This window comes from Asterias rubens, chromosome 13, assembly GCF_902459465.1.
Source record: "Asterias rubens chromosome 13, eAstRub1.3, whole genome shotgun sequence".
Classification (NCBI taxonomy): Eukaryota; Metazoa; Echinodermata; class Asteroidea; order Forcipulatida; family Asteriidae; genus Asterias; species Asterias rubens.
Window position 1 is genome coordinate 7,521,422 of NC_047074.1, and position 26,487 is coordinate 7,547,908.

At 37.5% G+C, this 26,487-nt stretch overlaps 1 protein-coding gene across 6 annotated transcripts in view; it reads right to left on the reverse strand.

The window, feature by feature from the left end:
* The window catches only part of LOC117298490 (probable phospholipid-transporting ATPase IF), a 76,718-nt gene that overhangs the window by 17,633 nt on the left and 32,598 nt on the right, over positions 1-26,487 (reverse strand). For all 6 annotated transcript variants that reach the window (XM_033781770.1, XM_033781769.1, XM_033781771.1 and 3 more), the window contains exons 13-25: positions 26,007-26,201; positions 16,727-16,905; positions 15,495-15,637; positions 14,041-14,144; positions 12,980-13,093; positions 11,636-11,758; positions 11,125-11,273; positions 7,624-7,777; positions 6,631-6,733; positions 4,950-5,095; positions 3,734-3,793; positions 2,838-3,024; positions 74-153 (exon numbers count right to left, since the gene is read on the reverse strand). In XM_033781770.1, coding sequence (XP_033637661.1) covers positions 74-153; positions 2,838-3,024; positions 3,734-3,793; positions 4,950-5,095; positions 6,631-6,733; positions 7,624-7,777; positions 11,125-11,273; positions 11,636-11,758; positions 12,980-13,093; positions 14,041-14,144; positions 15,495-15,637; positions 16,727-16,905; positions 26,007-26,201 — 1,737 coding nt within the window. The remainder of the gene's footprint in view (positions 1-73; positions 154-2,837; positions 3,025-3,733; positions 3,794-4,949; positions 5,096-6,630; positions 6,734-7,623; positions 7,778-11,124; positions 11,274-11,635; positions 11,759-12,979; positions 13,094-14,040; positions 14,145-15,494; positions 15,638-16,726; positions 16,906-26,006; positions 26,202-26,487) is intronic.

Here is a 26,487-nt window from a genome sequence, read left to right on the forward strand (position 1 = left end):
ACTGCACAAAAGCACCAAAATTAAAGATAATAACAGTAATATGAAATTCGGTTTCCTATGGAAGCCATGTTACCTTCTGATCAGGGAATACAGACGCATCATTCTTGAACAGCAACAACGTAAAGTAGAAAATCAGCAAAGCGTGAATCAATCCTTTAAGACACAGACAAAAAAATTCATATTAAACTGGGAAGTTGTAAGGCAAGAATTCCATGGAAGAGACCCATTTGGCCTCTCCCTTGTTCCCATGTACTGTCCCCCCCCCCCACCCCACACTTCCTTCTGTCCTTTTCCTTCCCCCTTTCCTTTCCAAGCATCTTTGGTTTCTTTTCTGTTTTGATGAATATTTTAATTCCGGTGAATTTTAAAACTATTTATTTGTGCCATGTGATATTTTTATTATATTGTTGTTTTTTTAATTTCTGCGGTTCATGTATGTTTTTCTGCTATTTTTAATATCTGTATATCAATGTGCAAATCAAAGAAGTGATTTTCACGCTGGGCATGATGAATAAAGAATTGAATTAAATTGATTTGTGGTTGAGCTTTTAGAAAAAGGAAAGGTACAAAGAAATGACCGGCTAATGAACAAGAGCCATGTAACTATTATACTGTAATACAGGAATCAGCTTGTTACCTAATGTTTCCTGTGGTCAATTCTAGACTCATCCAATAAACACATCTCAGATAACATCAATTTTTATAAACTGACAACGCTGGAGTTACTTAAAGGCAGTGGACACTATTGGTAATTACTCAAAGTAATTGTTAGCATAAAACCTTACTTGGTAACGAGTAATGGGGCGAGGTTGATGGTATAAAACTTTGTGAGAAACGGCTCCCTCTGAAGTGCCATAGTTTTCGAGAAAGAAGTAATTTTCCACGAATTTGATTTCAAGACCTCAGATTTAAAACTTGAGGTCTCGAAATCAACCATCTAAACGCACACAACTTCGTGTGACAAGGGTGTTTTTTCTTTCATTATCATCTCGCAAGTTCGATGACCGATTGAGCTCAAATTTTCACAGGTTTGTTATTTTATGCATATGTTGAGATACACTAACTATGAAGGCTAGTCTTTGACAATTACCAATAGTGTCCACTGCCTTTAAAGACATTGGACACTATTGGTAATTGTCAAAGACCAGTCTTCCCACTTCTCAACATATGCATAAAATAACAAACCTGTGAAAATTTGAGCTTGATTGGTCGCCGGAGTTGCGAGATTACTATGAAAGAAAAAAACACCCTTGTTACAAGAAGTTGTGTGCTTTCAGATGCTTGATTTCGAGACCTTGAGGTCTCGAAATCAAATTCGTGGAAAATTACTTCTTTCTCGAAAATTATGTCACTTCAGATGAAGCCGTTTCTCACAATGTTTTATACTATCAACCTCTCCCCATTACTCGTTACCAAGTGAGGTTTTATGCTGATAATTATTTTGAGTAATTACCAAAAGTGTCCACTGCCTTTAAAACTGCGCAAACATGTGCTAAGAAACACAAGATTTGATGGCCTTATGCGTATACATCCCTATGTACATACTGTAGTACCCTAGTATGGTAGACCTCCCACTTTGCTATTAATGTGACATCAGTGAAAAGAGTCTATATTCTATGATACACAAGAATAATAAACAATAATAACTCGTTCTTATATAACGCTTTTTACAATAACTTATCAATGCACTCTATATAAGTGCCTAGGGGGTGTGGAATAGTCTTCCTGTGCATACTCGCCAAGCTAATCCTTTACAATGATTTAAGTCCCTGTTGAAAACTCATTTGATTAAAGCTGTTTTTTTTTTTTAATTTGCTTATTTGTATCTTGTATCTTTCTCTCATTGTTTATTTTATTGTTCTCTTTATGCGCTTAGAGGCTTTTGGCATTAGGCTCTTTACAAATGTTTTATTTTTATTATTATTTAACAATAGACCCATTGCGCAACACGCAGCACACTCACACGCATCTATCCTGACCGCCTTTTTGGGAGTAAAATTGTGCACACATACAGTATGCACAAAAGATTTGACTCCCAAAGATTTGGTGTTGTGCAAGGAGCTATAACAATCAGCAGTGCGCTGAAGTCACAGGCAAATTTTTACGCATGAAGAAGAGCTAAAGTTCTGCTTCCTTTTGGCCTCAGGGGTAGTGCTTCTTGAGGGTGTGATGTCATTTTCAGGGGGTATATACTCAATATTGATTCTCATAATATCACACTGTATTAGTAGAGCATATGTTTTTAAAGCCATTATACACTTTTGGTACAGAAAAGAAGAAAAAAAGTTCACAGATTTACAAATAACTTACAGGGTTTACTGAAGGTAATGGTGAAAGACTTCTCTTGAAATATTATTCCATGAAATGCTTTACTTTTGAGAAAACATTAAAACAATATCAATTCTCGATAGCGAGAATTACGGATTTATTTAAACACATATCATGACACGGCGAAACGTGCGGAAACAAGAGTGGGTTTTCCCGTTATTTTCTCCCGACTCCGATGACCGATTTTCACAGGTTGGTTATTATATATATAAGTTGTGATACACGAAGTGTGGGACTTGGACAAAACTGTTTATCGAAAGTGTTTAATGGCTTAAAGAGTCCCTTTTTAAAACACATCTGTTCAATCGTACCATCTAATTTGTGTTTGGTTCCGTTGCAATATGTCTTTTTATGCTCTTATATGTGATATTCTCATTTAGGTTTCCGGTTGCTCTCTCCCTAGCGCATTATATCCTTTGGAAAAGGCGCTCCATACATGTAAATAAGGTTATTATTATATAAAAATGGCTGCCTGATGATAAAGGTATATCCCGAACAAGAGAACTTACCAAGTAAGAGCCAGTACACACACTGACTCCAGCTCATCTTAGCATTCTTTCGGATCTCCTTGTAGAGTCTTGGGTTTTTGAGCAGCATCTCACTGGTGATGTGCTGCTCAAATATTCCAAAGATCAGGATAGGCAACGACGTGAAGGTGATGTTAAACAGCGTCAGGTAGAAACTGTCAAATATTGTCTGTCAAGGCAAAGTAAGAGGCAAAGTAAGACAACTCGTTGCTTATTTGCTGAATGTTTGCTCAAATAAACAAATCAAGACATTCAAAACCAAGTAAACATAACAAGTTGTCCCTCTTTCAAGACAATGGATACTATTGGTACATTGTAATTGTCAAAGACCAGTCTTCTCAGTTGGTGTATCTCGACATAATTATGCACAAATTAACAAACCTGCGAAAATTTGAACTCAATTGGTTGTCCTTGCAAGATAATAATGGAATAAAAAACACCCTTGTCAGCCAAAGTTTTGTGCTTTCAGATGCTTGATTTGGGGACCTCAAAATCTAATTCTGAGGTCTCAAAATCAAATTTAAATATTTAAGTGGAAAATGACTTCTTTCTCGAAAACTACATTACTTTAGAGGGAGTCGTTTCTCACAGTGTTTTACACTACCAACAACTCTCCATTGCTTGTTACCAAGTAAGTTTTTTATGCTAACAATTATTTGTGGTAATTACCAATAGTGTCCAAAGCCCATAAGGACAAATCTGCTTGCTAAACTTAATGATACTACTGGCGTCTGGGCATCAAATCATTATTCTACATTTGGATATAAGTTTCTCCTAGTCTTTAAATTCACAGAACCCTTTGCAGAAAATCGTATCAAGAATGTTGTCGTGCTCCTAGATTACACAATTTGAGTGCTAAGAAGCCAGGCTTTACTCACTTGTTCAGAAAATGCAGAATAGAAGGCGAAGAAAAATTGAGCTGAGATGAAGGCAACATTCTAGAAAAAAAGAAAAGAGAACAAAAATAGTTTGTTGTTAGTCACTTGATTCACTTACTCTAAATGAATATTCTGTCTTTAGAAATTCTAGCTTTCACTTGCAAACTACCGTTTGTGAACAGCCCCAATCGTAGGTCACCTTTTTGTACAAAGAAACCAAAATGTATAATAGATAAATATTGAGTAACTCTTTGCAGGTCTTGTATTTGACAAACTCAATCACTTTTTATTTGTCACCGACACAGCGCTTGTTAATTGATATATAAATCACAATGAGAAAAGCACATTGATATGTTATTGTAAAAATAAATGCACTATATAGAATTTTAACACACATCTGGCTTGTTCTGTATTCTGGTTGGCTGAAACACGGTCACGTGGGATGAACTAATATAGTCTAGTGATCGCGCGCGCGTGTTTTGCGGGAACTAGTTCCTCAGTGGGCACCATCTCTTGAAAATAGTGCCCGGTTACAGCACCCTCTCTTGACTTGAACTTTCTTTTCCAGATTTCTGTTCTTATTTCACATTTAAGACCGAGTTGTGTTATAAAACACATATTGACTGGCATAATTCGGTAACTAGTGTACGTCTATTCCCCCTGGGGCCTGTGAGTGACCAGAAGAGGCGGCCTCGGGAAATAGGTCCCTCTTCTGGTCACTCAAAGTCCCTTGGAGGAATAGACGTACATGTACACTGTAGTTACCTCATTGAAAGTCAATGTGTTTATACTAGTCATTACTATTTGTTATGGTTTTTAAACTGTTGTTCATGAAATGGACACAAAAATAACCTGTACCCCTGATTGTTGCTGTGCACATTTATAAACAAATCATACCATAGAAAATGTTTAACCTCTGAAAAATAAATCTAACTCTGACTGAGTTTACTTTTTTTCATAATTTTTTGAAATGTTTGTTTCTGTTTTAGAAGTGTACATTGTTGTACATTTATGAAACAGTTCATAAAATCATTCTGGAATCTGATGTCAAGTTTTATCAAACATTTTGATCAGTATGAGTAAATAACAATTCAGTTTCATAAATTTAAAACTACATACTTTTTATATCCTCATGGCAAACCCCAATTTTTATGTACTTGCAACGGGATCTGTGTGGGACATGGATTTGGAGGGCAAAGTGGGTGCCTATTTTTACCTTGTAGAAAAAATACTGTACTGTGATTGCGATGCGGTTGTAGTACCAAGCGCCATGGACCAGGAGCACACGAACCAGGAACTTGAAGCGAGAAAATGCATAGTCACTGCATCGTACGGCTTGACGACCCTCCTTGCCCATAATACCTTGTCATCAAAGAAAAAACAACAATGAAATAACCCTGTTAGAAAATGAAGAAAACAAATCAAAAAATAAACAGTAAAATAGGCAACTAAGATTAGATTATACATACTCTGCTTTGGGTTTAAAGGATTTGGGTACTTTTTCAAAATGTCCTTAGATTTACATTAAACTTACAGGGTTTGAAGATAATGATAGTGGAAAGCTTCCCTTCAAATATTGCTTACTGAGGTGCTGTAGTTTTTGAGAAATGAGTAAAACATTGTCATGAAAATACGTTTGTACATGCTTAAAATAATTTTTGTCTCATGAGACGAAAATTATTTTCATGACATTGTTTTACTCATTTCCAAAAAAACTACAGCACCTCAGCACGTAATATTTTCAGGGAAGCTTTCTACTGTCATTATCTTCAAACTGTGTAAGTTTAGTGTAAATCTGTGGACATTGTGTATTTTGTCCTACAAAAAGTACATACACCCTTTACACAAAGAAAATTTGACTAGAGCGAGACTTGAAACAACAACCTCAGGACTAACGTACCAACGCTCTACCAACTGAGCTTTCCAGCCCTATGTTGGCGGTCTTCCTATAAACAAGCTGGTTAACTGGAACTGCCTCTAGCTACCGGCAATCTTGGTGGTCTAGTTGGTATGACACTGCTCTTGAACTGCAAAGGTTGGGGGTTTGAATCCTGACCTAGTAATTATATGCCTATAATTTTGTTTCACAGAACTCAGAAAACTACTGAGTATACAGTACTAACACACATCGGTGTAAATGCGTAATATCAAAATGAAATATTCTTATTCCGATGCAAGTTTAACAGCCAGTTAACAGCAAAAATAGACCTGAAAAAAAGTAATTAATAATCATTTTATCCAGCAATCAGTTAACCTGTTTTATGAACTTTCTAGAATTTTAAAACAACTTATAGATGTTAAGGCTTGAAGCCATTGGACACTTTCGGAACAGAAAGAAAATTAAAAGTTCACAGATTTACAAATAACTTACAGGGTTTACAGAAGGTAATGGTGAAAGACTTCTCTTGAAATATTATTCCATGAAATGCTTTACTTTTTGAGAAAAACATTAACACAATATAAATTCTCGATATCGAGAATTACGGATTTATTTTAAACACATGTCATGACACGGCGAAACGTGCGGAAACAAGGGTGGGTTTTCCCGTTATTTTCTCCCGACTCCGATGACCAATTGAGCCTCAATTTTCACAGGTTTGTTATTTTATATAGAAGTTGTGATACACGAAGTGTGGGCCTTGGACAATACTGTTTACCGAAAGTGTCCAATGGCTTTAAAGGCGTAGCTTGCAGTGGCCCAAAGGTCCACCATTACCTTGGAGTATTTCACAGGTGAAGTGTTCCAATGGGTTTGCTAACTAAGCAAATAATAGACAATTAATTTGTTTACACAACTAGAGCAGACCAAAAGAGAGTGGGGGACTGTCAGCACGAATTACAGCAACTAGCAATGCAATAATACTGAAGGAAGAATGAATGAATTAAAACTGTCTTACCAAGTCCAATATGAGCTTCTTGAATCATACTGACATCATTGGCACCATCGCCAATGGCCATGGTTGTTGGACGCTTAGCCGAGAACTTAACAAGCTTTACCACCTGAAAAAGATAATCATTCCAAAATAATCAGAGTAAATAATTTGACAAGTGGGACAAAACCTATTGTAGTACCATGAAGTTTGACATGGTAAAACTGGATGGTCAACTGTGAGTACAATATGCTGAATACAGTGGACTCTCATAATGGTGATGTCTGCTCCTGAAAATAAAATCTTGAGACCAAAGTGAGTTCTGGACTCAATTTCACAGCATACAAAGATTCATCGCAGGACGACTTGACAGTATTAGCATGGTGACATGTATTGTGATGTCACACCTTGCTTCGCAACTACATGTAGGATTTACAGTTAAAAGCAGTGGACACTATTGGTAATTACTCAAAATAATTCTTAGCATAAAACCTTAATTGGTAAGTAGTAATAGGGAGAGGTTGATAGTATAAAACCTTGTGAGAAACGGCTCCCTCTGAAGTGATGTAGTTTTCGATAAAGAAGTAATTTTTCACAAATTTGATTTCGAGACCTCAAATTTTGAACTTGAGGTCTCGAAAATCAAGCATCTGAAAGTACACAACTTCGTGTGACATGGGTGTTTTTTTCTTTTACAGTTATCTCGCATCTTCGACGACCAATCAAGCTCAAATTTTTACAGGTTTGTTATTTTATGTACATGTTGACATACACCAAGTGAGAAGACTGGATTTTGACAGTTACCAATAGTGTCCAGTGCCTTTAAGATCAATCTATCCTCTTGGTGAAATCGACAACAGAAGTTTCTTGGATGTGTAAATGAAAGCAACTCAGTTGTATTTAATTCCATTCATTAAGTCTTGTATAAAAGAGCTGTTGACTTCTTTAATGAGGTTGAATCTGGTTTGTGTGAAGTGAGTTTTGTTCACATTGACAGCATTGTTAACTTTGTTGACATACCTCAGCTTTCTGAAGAGGTGACATTCTACAGCAGAGAACAGCCACACAGTGCATGCATAGATCCCTCAGTGTGTCAATGTGGTGCTCCAAAGCATGGAATAAACTAGGACCGTCAATCACCATGGCATAACTGACCTTGGGATCAGCCTTCATTCTAAACACAAGTTAATAAAAATACAAAGGATAAGCTTAAAGACACTAACATTGGTAACTTCTCAAAATAATTCTCATAAAAAGGATTTGAGGCATTGCATGGTGAGGTATCAATGTATATTTGGTTTGCGGTAACACCATGTGTGTATCTACTTGCCAGGTAGACTTTGTTCTTAGAGAACTGTCTTTCTTTATTCTACTACCACGAGTAGATTGTTCAAGTGTTCGGGAGACTTCTCAGTTCTGAAAAGAACTGTCCTGCTTTTTAACTATTACCAGGGCGGATGGTATAGAAAATAGACTTGGACTACTACTTTAGCTTATAGGATCGTAATTAACTGTACTGCCAAAAAGTCAGTTCTGAATTGGTCTCATTGTTTCGACTAGCTTGCTCTAGTCATCGTCAGGAACATTTACCTAATGAACTGGAGCACCTTAACACAGTGCTAAAAGAGAATGGGTATAGACCGAACAAACGAGAGTACCTTTCAAAACACAACTCTCAGTCTGCCAGGCATGAGAATGGGTGATGATAAAAAAACAGGAAAAATTTCAGTTGATTGGATATGTCAATATTCCATCATTTTTGTGTGCGAAGCACACAATACGAGCGCGCAGCGCGAAGTCCCTTATGGCCGGGGTCCAGGGCCCGCTTCAGGGCCCTGGGAGCTCTTGGTACTTTAGAAGCTCTGTGGTGGTCTCTGATGCATTTCTGACACCTATTTTTCCCGGTAGAAGTGAGCCACTTTTGTGTGATTTTTCCTTTTTTTTTTTTTTTATAATAGGTTTAAGGGAAAATAAGGAATGTAAAGCTCAAACAATTTTGGGTTCGCCTGCGATTTTGTTACAATTCCGGAAAAAGAAAGGGGGAAAAAATAAAAGTAATAATATTTTTTTTTTTTTGACGATCTTATCCCTTATTTCTGCCCTTGAAAATGTTTTTTTTCTCACCAAAAACCATTTTTATAGGTTCTTGATTTGAAATTCGGTTGTGTAAAAGAAATTCTTTTGCAATTAAATGTTTGTGATTTTAACGATCCGTCGGCGACGCACATTTTAAAATATATATAGGCCTATATATTTGGCGAGAGCGATGTGTTTTTGTGAAAGAGGTTGTTATTCAGCATAGGGTATAACTGGAACGAGGTTGAGATTAGACCCCAAAATAGAAATAGAACCAATGAAGAAAGCACGTCGTCCGGACGTACAGTGTGTTCGCTGGTTCCCAATATATCTTTCGCTGGCTGTGAGGCAATAACAGGTACCAGTTTACCATGGCCTGCCGGCGATCTCAGATTTCTGCCGCGCCGCTCATTGGTTCGTGTGCAAACCTGCACGTACACAGTACACAGTACACATGGTGCAAACACGTGCATTGTTTTTTCAGTAGACTTTCAAAAGTCTCCACACGTGTTATCTTTGCTGCACCAGCAAGCGCATTACACGCAAACATTATTGAACCGTACCACTATAAACGAAGCAAGGAATGAGGCAAGTTTATACATCTGTCGCTGCTGCTGCATGCATGCGCGATGCCAGGAAGACAACAAGCCGTAAATTGGGCCAGCTGCTGGACGGCAATTTATTGTTTAGGTGCCGGTATTTCATGAACGACGTGTGGGGATCCGCGATAATAACAATTACAAAGGTAAACTTACATTGTCTGACTAGAGAAGAGGGATTAGAGAAATCCAAATGTATACCCCCAAAAACCTACCCCCCGAATTTTATAGCAAATTCACATCGAACTCGGAGACCACAATTTTAAAAGGAAAAAAAAAACGGAATTCCGGTTTAAACCGGAAGATTCTCATGCCTGGTCTGCACAATCCAAAGATATGCCCATTGCGGTCCTTCCGTACATTGGGTAGTAGACCTTGATTTCCGCTTCACAGAGGATCCGTTGAATTTTGTGTGAGGTATGACCATTGCAGAGATGCCAACATTGAATTTAAAAAAAGAGTAGCATCTCCCAAAAGTTAAGGGCGAGCGCAGCTTGGGCTCCCTAAACCGATCTTTCTATTACTCTCTACAATGCTAATTAGCTCATTTTCAGGCATTGTCGTGAAATAACAATTACCTCTGTATGCACCACCAGAACAGCTACAAATGTTTATAATGGCCAGTGAAAATAAAATAAAAAATTCCCTCATCTTCTGAATTTGTTTAAAAAAAAAACATAACAAAGGGTGGCCTTACTTAAATGTTTTTGTTTTAATGGTCAGAAATGCAACAACAAGCTATTGGGAGAGAGAGAAAAAAAAATTAAAAAAAGTGTCTGGATTTTGGGCAAAAAATACGTGTCCGTATTTTGGGCATTGTCTGGACATCGGCGCTACAATTACTAGTAAGAAAGCATGGAAACTTTCTAGCTTAGATCTCACAGGCCACTCCGTTGAAGGTATTTTTGTTCAGAAGGTCTCCTTTTTTGCCGCCATTATTTCTTACTTTTTGTGCCAAGCTTCGATGAAGTACATGTACAGACAGCGTGGGCACAATAATAGTGGATACATGAGGAATGAGGTTACTGTGACACGTTAGCTCACACACAACCTCATTCCCCACGCACGTGTGAAATATTCCCAATGGTGTAATAGAGATCAATGGGTACGATCTTGCAGCAATGCACTAGCGTAAAAATACTCATCCGGCCAGCCAGCGGGGGAGAGGGCACGCATCAATCATTACGTCGAGACACTTACATTGTTCGAGTGAATTTGCCGCTATTATTCAACACTGCGTTCTAAAATTAAAAGTGTTTTTTCTCTTCTGTTACAATTATTTGGATTTTTTTTCTTAATTTTTATTTCCACTTAATAGTTCATTCGTTGTTTGCATGTATTGTACGATTTAATAAAATTATATTGAGCGGCTTGTTTAGCGTGTTTTTATTGAGTATTATCGTAGCGTCGTAGTCACGGCTCGAAATCGTATTTGCTACGCCCAAATCGTGTATGTTGGTATCTCTGCCATTGTGAAAAACGGCTCCCTCTGAAGTAATGTAGTTATTGCAGAAGAGGTAACTTCTCACTTAAATATGAAAAAACTTAAGGCCTGAAGCCTTTTATTAGGCATCTGAAAGCAAACACGTTTGAGCGACAAGGGTGTTCTTTTCTGTTATTATTCTGTTGAAACCTTGATGACCAATTGAGTCAAAATGTTCAAAGAATTGTTATTTTATGCATATGATGGGATACACCAAGTGAGATTACTGGTTTTTGACAATTACTGAAGGTGTCCAGTGCCTTTAATATCTTTAATATCAATTTGATGGGGTGCAATGTTTGAATATTAAAACAAAACTATCATTGTCTACTATATCACAGCAGTTTTTGATATTTGACTCACTGCTCTAGGAAGCGCCACAGAGTTTCACCACATTGCTGTCCATTTGGTTGCTTGACTAACATCAGTTCCTGCATGTGTGGCTTGAAGTGCTTGCAAGAATGGCTTATGTTGACTGCCGTTTCCTGCTTGTCACCAGTCAGCACCCATACCTTACATGAAACAGCTGAGAGTTAGTCATTTTAAAAAACGTCTATCATGGTGCTAAAGTGTGGTGGTTTTCCTTCTTATACGAATGTCCGAAATGGTGACTTCAGCTACAGCTACGGCTAGATCAGCGCGTCTGCCAGTATTGATGAATAGTCAGACCAAGCGATCTATTCGTAACTTTAGCTGAAGTTGCCGCTTTGGACACGACCTACGATTGGTACATCCTTTAGTGGACATCTTGACCCCAATAATTGCTGACAGGAGATGCACGTGTATGGGCGCTATGCGTTGTGCAATGGCTCTATACATATCTATGCAGTATGAATAGTTAGCTGCTACTCTAATAAGTTTAGTTCATGTATACCTTGATACCAGCTGTGCGTAAAGCCTCAATGGTCTCAGGGACACCATCTTGTAGTTTATCCTCTACTCCTGTTGCACCGAGAAGACGCAGCTCTTGTTCTACGATGTTAAATACTTTATTTAGCTGAGAAATAAAAAACAAAGATTCAACTAGACTGATTAGGCTTAAATTGCCTTAATCTCTGTGTACACCGTCAAACTTAACTGTCTGCAGTGAGTGCACAAATATTTAAATGTCTTAATTAGCCGTATGTAGGACTCTTTCTCTGTGCTGTACACAGATACAAAGTCCTAGATGTCACAGTATGAGTATGTTTCCAGTGCGGACTATCTTCAGAGTTCCATAACTCAAATCTCGCCTGTACAAAGATACTGATCTCACTGGCTGCTTACATTTTTAAGCAGTTTGTTGTGGAGTCGGATATTTTTTTAAATTGTGAAATAATTTAGCTCTCAATGTTCAAACTATTCTGTGTATTTGTACAGTAGGTATACACATTCAAACCGGGGACCTATAACAAAAGTTGACAATAAAGTCAAATTTTTGGGAAAGGTCCACATTTGAAAATGTGTACAAAACTAATGGGAGCTGTTGCAAAAAAATTAGTGTATAAACAAAGAGGGACAACAGGAAATACACGGTTGCAGGCGTAAACCATCTTGCATGTGTTTGTGAGGGAACCGATACTCAAGGTCTACATTTGGAGCTCTGACATGTTCTTTCCCAGAAAGAGACCCCCATATCCAGGGCGTCACTGTAGCATATGTACACCGAAATGAAAGGACCCCAGGGGTCGGTTTCACAAAGATGGTCCTAACTAAGGACTAGTCCTAGGAGTTATTACAAACTTAGGGCTAGTCCTAAGTTCTAGTCCTTACTCTTTGTGAAATCCACCCAAGGGCTATGTTTTAACTTTCTGAAATGTTCCGATTGACTTCAGATGAGCTTTGAAGAGAAGTTGCCAATGATGTTAATTATTATTTTACTATTTTGATTTATGAAGAGGTTTGAAGGGGGGCAGGGATAATAACTGTGTACAAACCATAGAGTTATATGTAAGAACTAGAGGGCGCACTGGTGATGCTTCTTGCACAAACGCGACGGGACCGCAATGAGACACGGGCGCCATTCTTCACGCGCGTTGAATACGAAGTACACGTTGGAGTTTGTGTTTATTTAACACTGACGCGATGCTGTTTTGTCAACTTACAAAATGGCCGCACAAACACAGGCTAAGTAATGCCCGTTTGTTCAACTTCGAAAATGGCCGCCTGCGCGCATGACAGAGTGCGTATATAGACCAGTGTGCCCTCTTGTTCTTATATGTAACTCTATGGTACAAACCTTCTCCTCTCTGTTATCAAGGGCTGTTGATGCTTCCTGAAGCTGGTCATGAAAATCATTGTATTCACTCTGGCTCAGATCTCTGGAGCTAAAACACAGGGTTCGAAGTCCTTCCTGTTCATAACAAATAAACGTCACAAATGCGTTAAGTTGTTTTAATAGTCAACATTATCTCACACTCTACACAAAAAATGTAACCCTAAAATGGAAAATGTTTAATGTCGAATACACAACTTTGGCATACTACCATCCTATGTATATCCTATGTTAGTGTTATAAAATTGAAGACAAATTTGATGCGTAAAAAAAACATTCATTTCAACAACATTTTCAACAAAATATGATTGGAACCACAACCAATAACCATTCATGGTAGACATGATCTCCAACAGGTGTAAACCAATATGACTTTAAGTGAGCTGTACATGTAACACTACACACAGATCAATGTACAGTAGGATGCTTAGTCTAGTCAATCTATGGTTTGACCTAGGCAAAATTGCAAAAAAGAAAAATTGTTGTTGCTATTTTCCTTTTCCTTTCCAACCTGTGCTTCACTTTCACTCAGGAATCTCGTGGGGGTGTTGTCCAGGAAGGTAAATCTTTAAGGAATGGACCATCCGTTTATAAACACTCAATACTGAACAATGGGTCTGTACCCCAAAATGATAACGTTTTTTTTTTTTTTTTTTTTCTAATTCAATTCAATTTAATAATATGTTTATACCTTACTCTTGTTGGAGAGAAAGAACAATTGTGAGAAATAAACTGCACATAGAAATGTGATAAAATCAAAAGCGTATAAATGGTACAAAAACAATATAATGTTAAAGCAAATAATGAATAAATAACTAAGAATTAACTACATGTATGTACAAGTAAGGAGCGAGAGCATGAGGATGTTAGAGTAAGCCGAGGCTTGTAGACAACAGCCTTTATACAGACAAAGAAACAAATGGCGAAGAAGAAACAAGGACAAACAAACAATGATATTACAAAATGCTGACGACACAATACAAAGAATATAAAACCAGGCTAACTGAATACGACAAAATTATTACCAGTGCGTAATCATTGACGTGATCCAAAGCTAAGTCTTTCTGTCCAGACACACTCCGAGCCAAGATGGTAGATTCTGCTCCCTTACACAGTACTTTCACATTCCCTGTACAAACAAAAATCAATTCATTACAAGTCAATCTTCAAGAGCCAAGGATACACATGTTTTTTGTTTTGTTTTGTCATTCACACATTACAATAGACATACATGTAAGCTAACTGAGAATGTTTCTCAATCTATGAGAGTAATTAATGATTTGTAAAAAAAAAGTACAAAATCCTCTCTTGATATTGTTAAGCTTTGCCTACATATTGGTTTTGTATGTATTTCTGGTGAGTGACATTATTAAAGTAAAACTTAAATATTATCAAATATGATTAAAAACTGGAAAAATAGAAAGTTATGTCAGATTCTGTCATACCATCAGAGGTGATAAACCGTCAGAGGTCATACAACCTTAAGAGGTCATACACCATCAGAGATCATAGACCATCGGAGGTCATACAATCATCGGAGGTCATACAGACATCAGACGTCATAAAACCATCAAAGGTCATACAACCATCAGAGATCATACACATCAGAGGTCATAGACAATCACAGGTCAGAGACCATTAGAGGTCATACACCATCAGAGATCATAGACCATCGGAGGTCATACAACCATCAGGGGTCATAGACCATCACAGGTCAAAGACCATTCGAGGTCAAATACAGTCAGAGGTCATACAACCATCAGAGGTCATAAATTTGGATTTATAAATAACTCAGGACAGTTTCACTATTCCTATTGGTGGAGAGCACGTCACGTGGGGGTGTAGAAACCTTTGTTTATGACCAGTAAAAAAGTGTTGAAACATGGGCGTGACACGCGAGCTTGCACCTGTTCTTATAAGGCAGTTTCTTCATTCCTATTGGTCGAGAGCAACTGCTGAAACAGTTGTGCCACATCATGCAATACGCGCGACGCGCACAGCATTCCCTTATAAGGAGTTGTTTACCCGAGGGAGGCGGAGGGCTTTACCCTTTCATAGCTGGAGGGGTGTTGTGTTGAAAGAAATCATTGAACAATATAATAATTGCATTTGCTTTACTTTTTGACCAAAAAGTGTTGATGTTTTTGACCGAAAAGGTATTTATGAATGGGAATCAAAGTGTGTTGAATCGGTTTTCAACTAGTAGTTTAAACCCGCCGAGGCCTGGTTCTTGATAATTTATCTCAACTTCGTCTCGGTAAAATTATCAAGAACCAGGCCTCGTTGGGTTAAACCACTAGTTGAAAACCTCTTTACCACACATTGATTCCCTTATTAAAACTCTAAGCAAAAAACAATAGTTTAACTTATGAACATTCAGACGAACCAAGTTATATGTAACATCCTGCATTGATTCAAACAAAACATTAACAATAACCCATACAAGATTGTCAAGATTGAGAAATACTGTCATACATACCATCAGGTGTCTTGATAATAACACTCATACATTTCCTTGTAGGGTCAAACTCCAATACATGCAGTAGTTGGTACCTCACTAGATCCCCATCCATCATAACTTCACTATACTCTTGTGTATTATTGGTCAGGACCACACCAAATCTGTGAATACAGAAGAACAGATGGTTAGACTGAATAGACCCAAGTTTTGTTAAAGACAGTGGACACTATTGGTATTTGTCAAAGACCAGTCTTCTCACTTGGTGTTTCTCAACATATACATAAAATAACAAACCTGTGAAAATTTGAGCTCATCGGTCATTGAAGTTACGAGATAATAATGAAAGAAAAAACACCCTTGTCACATGAAGTTGTGTGCGTTCAGATGCTTGATTTGGAGACCTCAAATTCTAAATCTGAGGTCTCGAAATTAAAACCGTTGAAATTACTTCTTTCTCGAAAATTACTCCACTTCAGAAGAAGCCGTTCCTCACAAAGTTTTGTACTACCAACCTCTCCCCATTACTCATTACCACGTAAGGTTTTATGCTATAATAAATAATTCTAGTAATTACCATTATTGTCCACTGCCTTTAAAGACCTGCTTGAACGAAATCTTTGCTGAATTTCATTTCAAATGTTTTAAATCAATAAGGAAATCGTATCATATGACTATAATGTGTGGAAAAACAATAATTTTGAACACCCTTATCCAGCACTTTTCTGAAAGATTCGCGAAAAGCTCTGTTACGTAATCACTCATATTACGTCATAGTTGGGAGCTCCAATTTGTTTAGCCGCTTTGTTGCAGCGTGGAGGTAACAAAGAAAACTCCCAGACATGGCGTCAAAGCATTTTCCTTTAGACAGCGCCGTCAACAGCAGATTTTTTGTTTAGTTTTTCATAACCTTCAGGCAATTAACTATATTTTTTGCATTCTTTTATGTGCCTAGAAACTCTTGTCCTGAAGGTATTAGGTGCTATATTCCTGGTCCGATTGGCAGCAAATTGCGCCACAGCACCTTGTAAAAACTTTACATGGTGCTCTCAGAATTAGGTCTCATAATTCAAACGTAGTCCCACATCTTGCAGGAAATACTGTATGCTACAGCACCAGGAGTGTCACTGAGTGACGGACATGTGCGCTATATAAGAAGCCACAATTATTATTATTATTATTATTATTATTATATACATGTAAATTGAAGTTATTTTTGTCCACCTTATTATTGATTTTAAGCTATAACTAACCTGCGAGCTGCATCAACCAGAGCCTTTTCATCGGGTGATGATGCCTCATACTCCCATAGAGTATAGTCAGTAGCTGCATTCATCCCATCAGGTGAATCTGTTCCGTCGTCACCTTGGTCTTTATTTACATGGACGGTATGACATAGAGCCAGGCATAGTAGAAACTCTCTCATCATCTCCTGTAATATCAAATAGTAATCAAATATTGGACAGTATGACATAGAGCCAGGCATAATAGAAACTCTCTCATCATCTCCTGTAATATCAAATAGTATAATATTGGACAGTATGACACATGGACGGTATCACATACAGGTAGAGCCAGGCATAGTAGAAACTCTCTCATCATCTCCTGTAATATCAAATAGTATAATATTAGACAGTATGACACATGGACAGTATAACATAGAGCCAGGCATAGTAGAAACTCTCATCATCTCCTGTAATATCAAGTAGTATAATATTGGACAGTATGACACATGGACGGTATGACATACATGTAGAGCCAGGCATAGTAGAAACTCTCTCATCATCTCCTGTAATATCAAATAGTATAATATTGGACAGTATGACACATGGACAGTATAACATAGAGCCAGGCATAGTAGAAACTCTCTCATCATCTCCTGTAATATCAAGTAGTATAATATTGGACAGTATGACACATGGACGGTATGACATACATGTAGAGCCAGGCATAGTAAAAACTCTCTCATCATCTCCTGTCATATCAAATAATATAATATTGGACAGTTGGACAGTATGACATACAGGTAGAGCCAGGCAGTGAAAACTCTCTCAGATATCAGATATTCATAAATCAATCACTTCACAATCAGTCAACTTGAAGAAACATTCATAAATACCCCAGACAGTTTCGCTACTCCTATTGGTGAGAGCGTGTCACATGGGTGTGTTTAAACGGTAATGACCAGCTGGAAGTGTTTGTAACCTGCTGGCTTCCGCGTGTCGGGCGCGCAAGCGCATGTATGCCAATTTTATTACAGATAACGCAATTCATAGCTATTAGTAAAAGCGCGTAATCTATTTCCTAACGCGCGTACACACAAACCACGCGCACCATTTGCGATTGTCAAAGTGTCTTTAAAAAACTTTTTACGTTTTTTTAACAAAAGGGCTTTTATGAAAGGGAATAAAAGAGTAGTGACTCGTTCTTAAACGGCCAGTTAAACGGCCAGAACTCGTCACTAGCCTTTTATTCCCTTATTAATACAAACAGAGCAATTTCAATTTATGAGGCGCTATTCCATCAAGATCATAGTGCACTTGAAAGAAACTAAAATGGAAAAAGGTGAGTCTTTAGAACTTTTAAAAATATAGGTAGAGTAACAGATTCTTTAATAGCAATTGGGTGATTGTTCCTGTTGATGTGTTTAAAGGGATAAATTGCCTTGGATCGGACGAGTTGGTCTATAAAAAGCGTTTATAACCGTTTCTTATGAAATGCATATGGTTAGAAAGATGATGTAAAAGTAGAATACAATGATCCACACAAATACACCTCGAAATTCCATGGTTTTCCTTTTACTTTGCAAACTAACACATTCCGCCATTAATGGGAGTAAAAAATTTTACTCCCATAAATGGCCGATCGTGTTAGCCAACGAGGTAATTTCGAGACGTATTTGTGAAGATCATTGTGTTCTACTTTTAAAACATCTTTCCAACTATATGCATTTTATAACAAACGGTTACAAACGCTTTTTATAGACCAACTTGTCCGGTCTAGGGCAACGTGTTCCTTTAAGGTTCGTTCCTTCGATGCTCATTGACATCCGGCCTTGAACTTTGGTCTTGGATGGGCACAGCAATTTTTTGGGGGCACCTCTATCAGGACAATCTCAATTTGTGATGCAACTTTGCAAATGGCAGCAGAGCAAAAAAAAACCGACACAGCCATAATTGCTGCGGATGGTGTGAATAAATTTGAGGCCTGCTGGTTATTTGTGGGATAACCATGGAAACGGCACGACAACTCTAATATAGCTCAGCAATTTATGAGCCTTAAACAACTAGGTCAGTAAGCAATTTTACAGTATAAGATCATATTTTAGGGTCGCTAAGATTAAAACATACAGAAAGACCAGTGCATTGATGAAAGAAATTGCTAAAAAAGAAAGTTCAATCAAATATATCACTGACATTGACTTGAAACTAAATCTGAGGTCTCGAAATCAAATTCGTGGAAAATTACATCACTTAAGAGGGAGCTGTTTCTCACAGTAATTTACACTCTCTACCTCTCCCCATTACTCGTAATCTAGAAAGGATTTAAATAATTATTTTGAGTAATTACCAATAGTGTCCACCAAATTTGGCCCTGTTATAACATTTGGCCAACCTTACATGTGATGCTTATTCCACATTGAATTGTTATAGTAACAGGTGTATCTTTGTTTGAATTGTAAATATAATAATAGTAATAATAATAATAATAACTAGACATAATCACATTTGTGCACAAATGCAGAGCTGTTTCGTGAAGACAATTTTCAATTTTTTTTTCCACTTAATTTGAAGTTATCTTTGCATCAAAGTAGTTATGACCAATCCAGCCTATTAAAAAAAATATTTTGGATTATACCATGTTCAGATAGCATTTTATGACTTAAAGGTGCAAAAATGAAAAATAGTAACAATTAATGTGATGACGTCATCATGACGTCATTTCACGTTTCACAAGAACTTGTCAATATCCAACAACCTACCAAGTTTCAACATGATCGCATAATTACTTAGGGAATTATACATGTATTAGTTCAAAAAGTGCACCTTTAAGGCCGCGTCACATGACCCCCGATGACGTCATTGATCTGAAACTTCACACATATGATGGCTGCCTGACAGTTAACGCTTGTGTAAAATTTGAGTGATTACAAAAAACTTCACCACACACATCTTCGTCCATTTTGACAAGTTTTCAACCTGCCGCTAGAGGGCGCTGTTGCATATTGTGACGTCATCAATATTTTTTTTGAACTGCCCACCCTTGCTAGACACTTACGTCCTTGGAAAGCAACTTCATAACTTTTACCACTTTTGAGTTACAGGGCACTTCCGTTTTTTGCCCGTTTCAACCGGAAGTAGAGGTCATGTGAGGTCACGCACACGAAACAAAATGAAGACCTAATCTATCCCTACCACATCCCGCAAACAGAAACCTACGGTCTCGTTTGGCTGATTTTAAGATGACGTCACGTGACCAGTGATGATGTCATCATGACATCCTTGCTTTAGGATCATTATTGCACCAAAACCTTCAATCCCTGAAAGTTTCATTGCAATTGCTCTTTGGGAACTATGCAAAAAATTGCGAGTACTGAAACAGACAAATAAAAAAAATATATATAAAAAAAACTTTAACAAAAACAAGAGCTGTTTCGCTGCGAAACAGCTAATAATAATTTGGGGGACTAATCATCCTTATTTATAGCTAAGAGCTGAATTGCAAAGGACGCGGCTACAACGTGTTCGAGAAGCAGGCATATAAGGGCGCCTACTTTGGCTGCCAGCCACATCAACCCATTATGACCATGGAGCACAGCAAAGATCGAAAGTATTTGATTTTTTCTGAGGGAGGAAAACCGGATGGTCTGGGAAAACCCTAGTGGCACAGCAGAGAACCAGCGCACAACTCAACTCACATACATGGCCCTGGCCGGGAATCGAACCGGGGTCACCTTTGTGAGATGCGAGCGCTTTACGCACCCGCCAACCATGCCAAATATGTAACTGCGTTGACAGTGTACATGTATATATGCATGTTTGCCTTATTCAGTTGTCTACTTAGTTTTCCCTTTTAGTGTATTTTATAACCAAAAGAAGCCACATTTATTTGTTTATGAAATGTATCAATAAAATATCTAATCTTCTCTCTTTTGAATAAATTCTCAACTCATTAATACTTTGTCTAAATGCATGAGAATATTTCAGGAAGATATTGTTTTCTTTCTGTACTTTGGATATGGCGAGTCTTTCTTTTAAAGACTAAAACAACAAATGGTTTACAGAAATGGCATTTTTGGTTGCTCATTTCCTGATGTTTGTTCCAATCAACCTCAGATAGGGGAAATCTTTAAATCTTTATCCCTTTTTTAAACAAATTGAGGACAAAAACAGAAAGGAAAGAACACACAAAACGCAGCACAAAAAAGCTAAAAGGTAATCTTTAAATATCTAAACCTTCAATTGTTGTTGAAAAGAAAATTTTGGGGGAAAAAATCTGTGGTGAACCAACGTAGACAACAAAACCATGGCAACACCAGAACGAAAGCCTTTGTAACCAAGCTCAACTTTCTGGTACAATCTAACCCTTTGTTACCAAAAATCTTCATCAATTCTATAAGGATTAAAGCTGGTCCCTGTAGAATATTAGAGCTGGTATATTTTTCTTGTATTATACTCTGATGAACAGTGTATGGAGTAACCACAATCAGATCTCAATCTCAGTCAGTAGTTGACAATATCAACAGAAAACACCAAATAAAATAAAGAACTTTCAACTTTAGACATTAAAAGAAAAGGAAAGAATTAAAGTCACAATGGTTAGGTTCCAGAAGATCTTGATCTGTACTTTACTCATCTACATGTATCTAATGACTGCATGCTGTAATGCTAATGATGAGGCGTGCATGGCGTCCATTGGAGTAGGCGTAGGAACATGCCCTCCTACTTGGATCCAATGGAAGGATAAATGTTTCAAAGCTACTAAGGAGCCACTCACATGGTATCAAGCTCATGATGAGTGTTCCAAGATGGGAGGGGTAATGGCCACGCCCAATTCTAGTCAAGATACTCAGCAACTACTCAGTATCACTCATAATCAGCATTTCTGGATTGATTGCAATGATCTTGTAAATGAAGGTCAGTAATAAAGCCTCTATCCTTTTCGTCGCTGACATAGTAAGATGCAACAGGTTAATATCAAACAATTCACCAAAAGATAGTCGCAAATCCTGAAGGTAGAATGTGATCAATTTCAAGTTCGGTGTCCCATTATAAAACAAGCCTTTTTTTGTAATGAGCTTCGATGACAAATTGTGAATTTATTTTGGTCGAGAACCAATCACATGATATAACACAAAGATGCATGTAAAATGGCTCGGGTAACATGAAATGTGGAGTACACCGGTGTACATAACCTTGATTGTTCCCACGTTGGTTGTTTTCCAGAGCTGTGTATGAAACACTTGCGGGTTCGAGGGGACAGTGGAGAAATTTGTCTTATTTGAACTGTTTGTCTGCTTTTTTAAACAATGCATACTCCATCGTAATAATGTTTGAAGATGTCAACAGAACTTCAAGAAGAGGAATAACAATGTTACCATAAGCAAATTATTGGTGGCAAAAGGCACCCTTGGCTTTGCCTCGGCTGCCATTTGCCCCCCTCGATTGTAAAAAATGCCATGGATCCCATCACAGCGTGCAACAATTGTATAGTTGTACATGTATAAAGCTATGATCAGTCAAGCTTGCATATCTCTTTCTATTTGATCAAAGGGGTATGGGAGTGCAAGGAGGGGGAAACTGCCATCTACTACACAGACTGGTCTGATGGATGAGCCTAACGCATTTGGGGGTCAAGATGATGACTGTGTTAAGTACATTATCAAGTCAGGCAGAAATGGCTGGAATGATGTAGGGTGTGAGTCTGCGCAGGAGTTTGCAGTGTGCAAGAAACCTGCACCATCACTTCACTTCTTACATGTCTAAGGCTTCATTTGGACATTATGCCTCTATTCATACCATCAAAAACAAACTTTATAATAATCATTCTCAATAAAATAGAACCCCAGAAGACATAAAATTCAAGCAAAAATATCTAAATTCAAACATTTTACCAGTAATTATTGTTTTTTCAGTTTCTAAGTAGTATTGCTGTGCAAATTCTTAATTAAAAATTAAATCATGTCAAGAAATTTGTATTTGATTTTAAGGTCACATCATACAATCTTTCAGTGCCTCAAATTAGATAAATGAAATTGATGTTGTGTTTAAAGTTCTTTTGATTGGTTGAGTGGAAAGGAAGTGTACATTTTGGTATAGTCTGGATTAAGCAAACTTACAAAAAGGCCACTTGTCTGTTTCTCAGAGCATGACACTTAAGTGAGATTTCTTTCCACTTCCACTCAGTCATATACAAAAATGTGCTCAAATCAGAGAGGCAAATCCTAACAAGTAATGACATTGTATAAATGTAGATGTATTTAACAGTGGATAATGGAATGAACAAGAATGCGCCACAGCACCTTGCTACCCCCTTATAACCCCTTCTGAAGGCAGTGGACACTATTGGTAATTACTCAAAATAATTATTAGCATAAAACCTTACTAGTTAACAAGTAATATGGTATAGAAAAGTTTGCGGTAACACCATGTAATAACAATCTCTAAATGAGTTGGGGTGGTTCTGAAAAGAACCGTTGGATTAACTCGACGTTTCGATCAGTATGCTCTGATCGTCTTCTGGATCAGAGCATACTGATCGAAACGTCGAGTTAATCCAACGGTTCTTTTCAGAACCACCCCAACTCATTTAGAGATTGTTATTACATGGTGTTACCGCAAACTTTTCTATATCTTACTTCCACCATGCAAAGTTTCAAATCCTACTTAAGTAATATGGTATAAAACAGTGCGAAAAACAGCTCCCTCTGAAGTAACATAGTTTTTGAGGAAGAAGTAATTTTCAAAAAAATTGAATTCAAGACCTCAGAATTAGATTTTGAGGCCTCAAAATCAAGCATCTGAAAGCACACAACTTTGTGTGAGAAGGTTTTTTTCCTTCCATTATTCTCTCGCAAATTTGACGACCAAGATTTCACAGGTTTGTTATTTTATGCATATATGTTGGGAAACACAAAGTGAGAAGACTGGTCTTTGACGATTACCAAAGGTAAATTCCTTGTCTGAAGAAACTATCAGCTTTTATATGGCTTTTCAAAGTCTTTTAGGCTACATTGCTTTACCTATTCTCATTTCATTTATTATTGTACTTTAATCATATATGAATAACTGTTCAAGAGTAGTTAATAAAATGGTTTTAACCATTACCCTAAATAGAAATGTGTGGTCCCCGATTCATAGTCTTGCTGAAATAAAATCACATGTACAGTACCTCAAGCAGGATTTTTAACCCAAAACCTTCTTCAATTTCAAATAGATGTTGTACCAACTATACTACATATACATACATGTATAACAAACCTGCTGATGCTCATTGTCCACGATTCACGTAACGGCAAGGTTCCCTACTAAATTTTAGAACTACTTCAAGTTTGCAATCCGTCAAGGAATCTTCGATCATTTTCCATGGTTCTCCTCATTAAACCCTCGACACTCCTGGGCTGACAGGTTTTTTTTTTATCTTATACCTTGTCTGTGTGGCACAACATTCCAATCTCCTCTCAATACTTATCTTATGTCACAGGTTTTCAGAACTAATTTTTTGTGTCTGGTTGTTTTGTGGTTTTGCTGCTCCTTGAACACTCAGCAGGGCAGATATTTGCGCATTACAAGTCTTTATTATTTCTATTATGTTATAAGTGTTGAGTAGTTAGAATCCTAGACACAGCAACCAATAACTCTATAAAGCACTAGCTGGTTTGATTTCCAGAGAACTTCATGAGTTTAAAGTGTACGGTACATGTACACACTTTCATTGACATAATTTATCTCCTGTAAATTACTAATCTTCATCTATCATTATCTTCAAAGTTTGGTATACATGTAGTGCACATTTCAGGGATGAGAGCGGATGAAGATAAAAAGATTGACAACTTTTATGGTAAAAACAATTGACCGGATTTTAGGGAACATGTCATCCGATACTTGTGAAAACTACAAGTGGTATACCTTGGAAGAGAATTGTTTGTTGCAAATAGATGCAGTAGATGCAATTGTTACTCACGATGTGCATCAAACACACATCATCTTTAAGTTTCAAACACACATCATCTTTAAGTTTCAAACACACATCATCTTTAAGTTTCAAACACACATCATCTTTAAGTTTCAAACACACATCATCTTTAAGTTTCAAACACACATCATCTTTAAGTTTCAAACACACATCATCTTTAAGTTTCAAACACACATCATCTTTAAGTTTCAAACACACACCATCTTTAAGTTTCAAACACACATCATCTTATAAGTTTCAAACACACATCATCTTTAAGTTTCAAACACACATCATCTTTAAGTTTCAAACACACATCATCTTTAAGTTTCAAACACACATCATCTTTAAGTTTCAAACACACATCATCTTTAAGTTTCAAACACACATCATCTTTAAGTTTCAAACACACATCATCTTTAAGTTTCAAACACACATCATCTTTAAGTTTCAAACACACATCATCTTTAAGTTTCTCACAGGCTGTACATGTGGGTCAATGCCTAGAATTATCTCCGGTCATACAATATAAACTTTATGATGTCAAATCAGCCGTTCATTGGCCAAGTATGTGTGACGCGCGTACAAATCTTTGAACTATTATTATTACGACACTATTTACCTCCAAGATGGCGGCTGGATGACGTCAATGCAAACTGGCAGGGATGCCAGTGACTCTTTCCCTCAAACCTGAAAAAAAAACTCGCCGCGAAAGAAAAGGGGTCACCACCCTCCCCCGCTCAGAACAGCAATTTTTTCTATTGAACATAAAGAAAAAGCTAACTCTGATTCTGAAATGCGGAGCGCCGGGACTTTTTTTCAAACAATATATTTTGTTCCCCGGCCAGACGAAACACGGAGCGCCGGAAAAATTCCCTCATACATGTGTAATAAGAAGTCAATGTAAATTCTAAAGTGGGCCGTTTGCATCAAATGCTGATTGTCACATGAGCTGCTTGAAGTTTACTGGAAGATAATTGGTATCACACGCGCGCTCGTGGAAATGCAGAAAAACATAGCACGTCTGCATCCCAGATCCCGGCCTCATTGGATACGCTTTATTTGTCCGTAGAATGGAATGGTGATATAAACCTACATTGCACAGACCTATCAAACCCTGTTCTATTGTGCAATTCTATCTCCCTGTATAAAGGAAAATGCTTGAAGATAGATTCATTATCACACGCATGCTCCTGGAGTACCAAGAAAAAGCGCGTCTGCGTCCAATATCCAACAAGGCCGAAGGGACGCAGAAGGGCTTCTGGCCCTCATTGGATATGGGGCGCAGAAGCGCTATGTTTTTCCGTATTCGACTCGCGCTTGTGCAATAACTTGTAATATAAATAGTGAGATCCTTACCGGTGTTGCTGTTGAGTCGTTGAGTGGCACCAACGCACCCTCCTTCTCAATGTACTTAACTCCCGCCACAGAGCATTGTCTGAACTGCATATCATTTTCTGTCAGCGTTCCCGTCTTGTCTGTAAACATGTACTCGACTTGACCGAGCTCCTCATTTAGATCTGATGTGTTTGCCTTAGCACGAAGGTCAGCATTCTGAGATTATATAAGACATGGTATATAAAAAGAAGTGTTAGTTGATGGAGAAGAGCCATTTGTGAGTGCCGCACAACATGTTGATCGGTTACAAGTTTTTCAACAATTACACAAAAGGTTTCTGGTCCTTTGTCAAATGTGACGGGCTCTGTGAAAATGAGTCACAAGGGGGAAAAATAAATTTTGGGGTTTTAAACATGGTTGAAAAGATCATGCAACAAGCTTCATTTTTACATATCTTACATAACCTTTTGAAGAAAAGATTATGTCATAATCTGAAAATAAC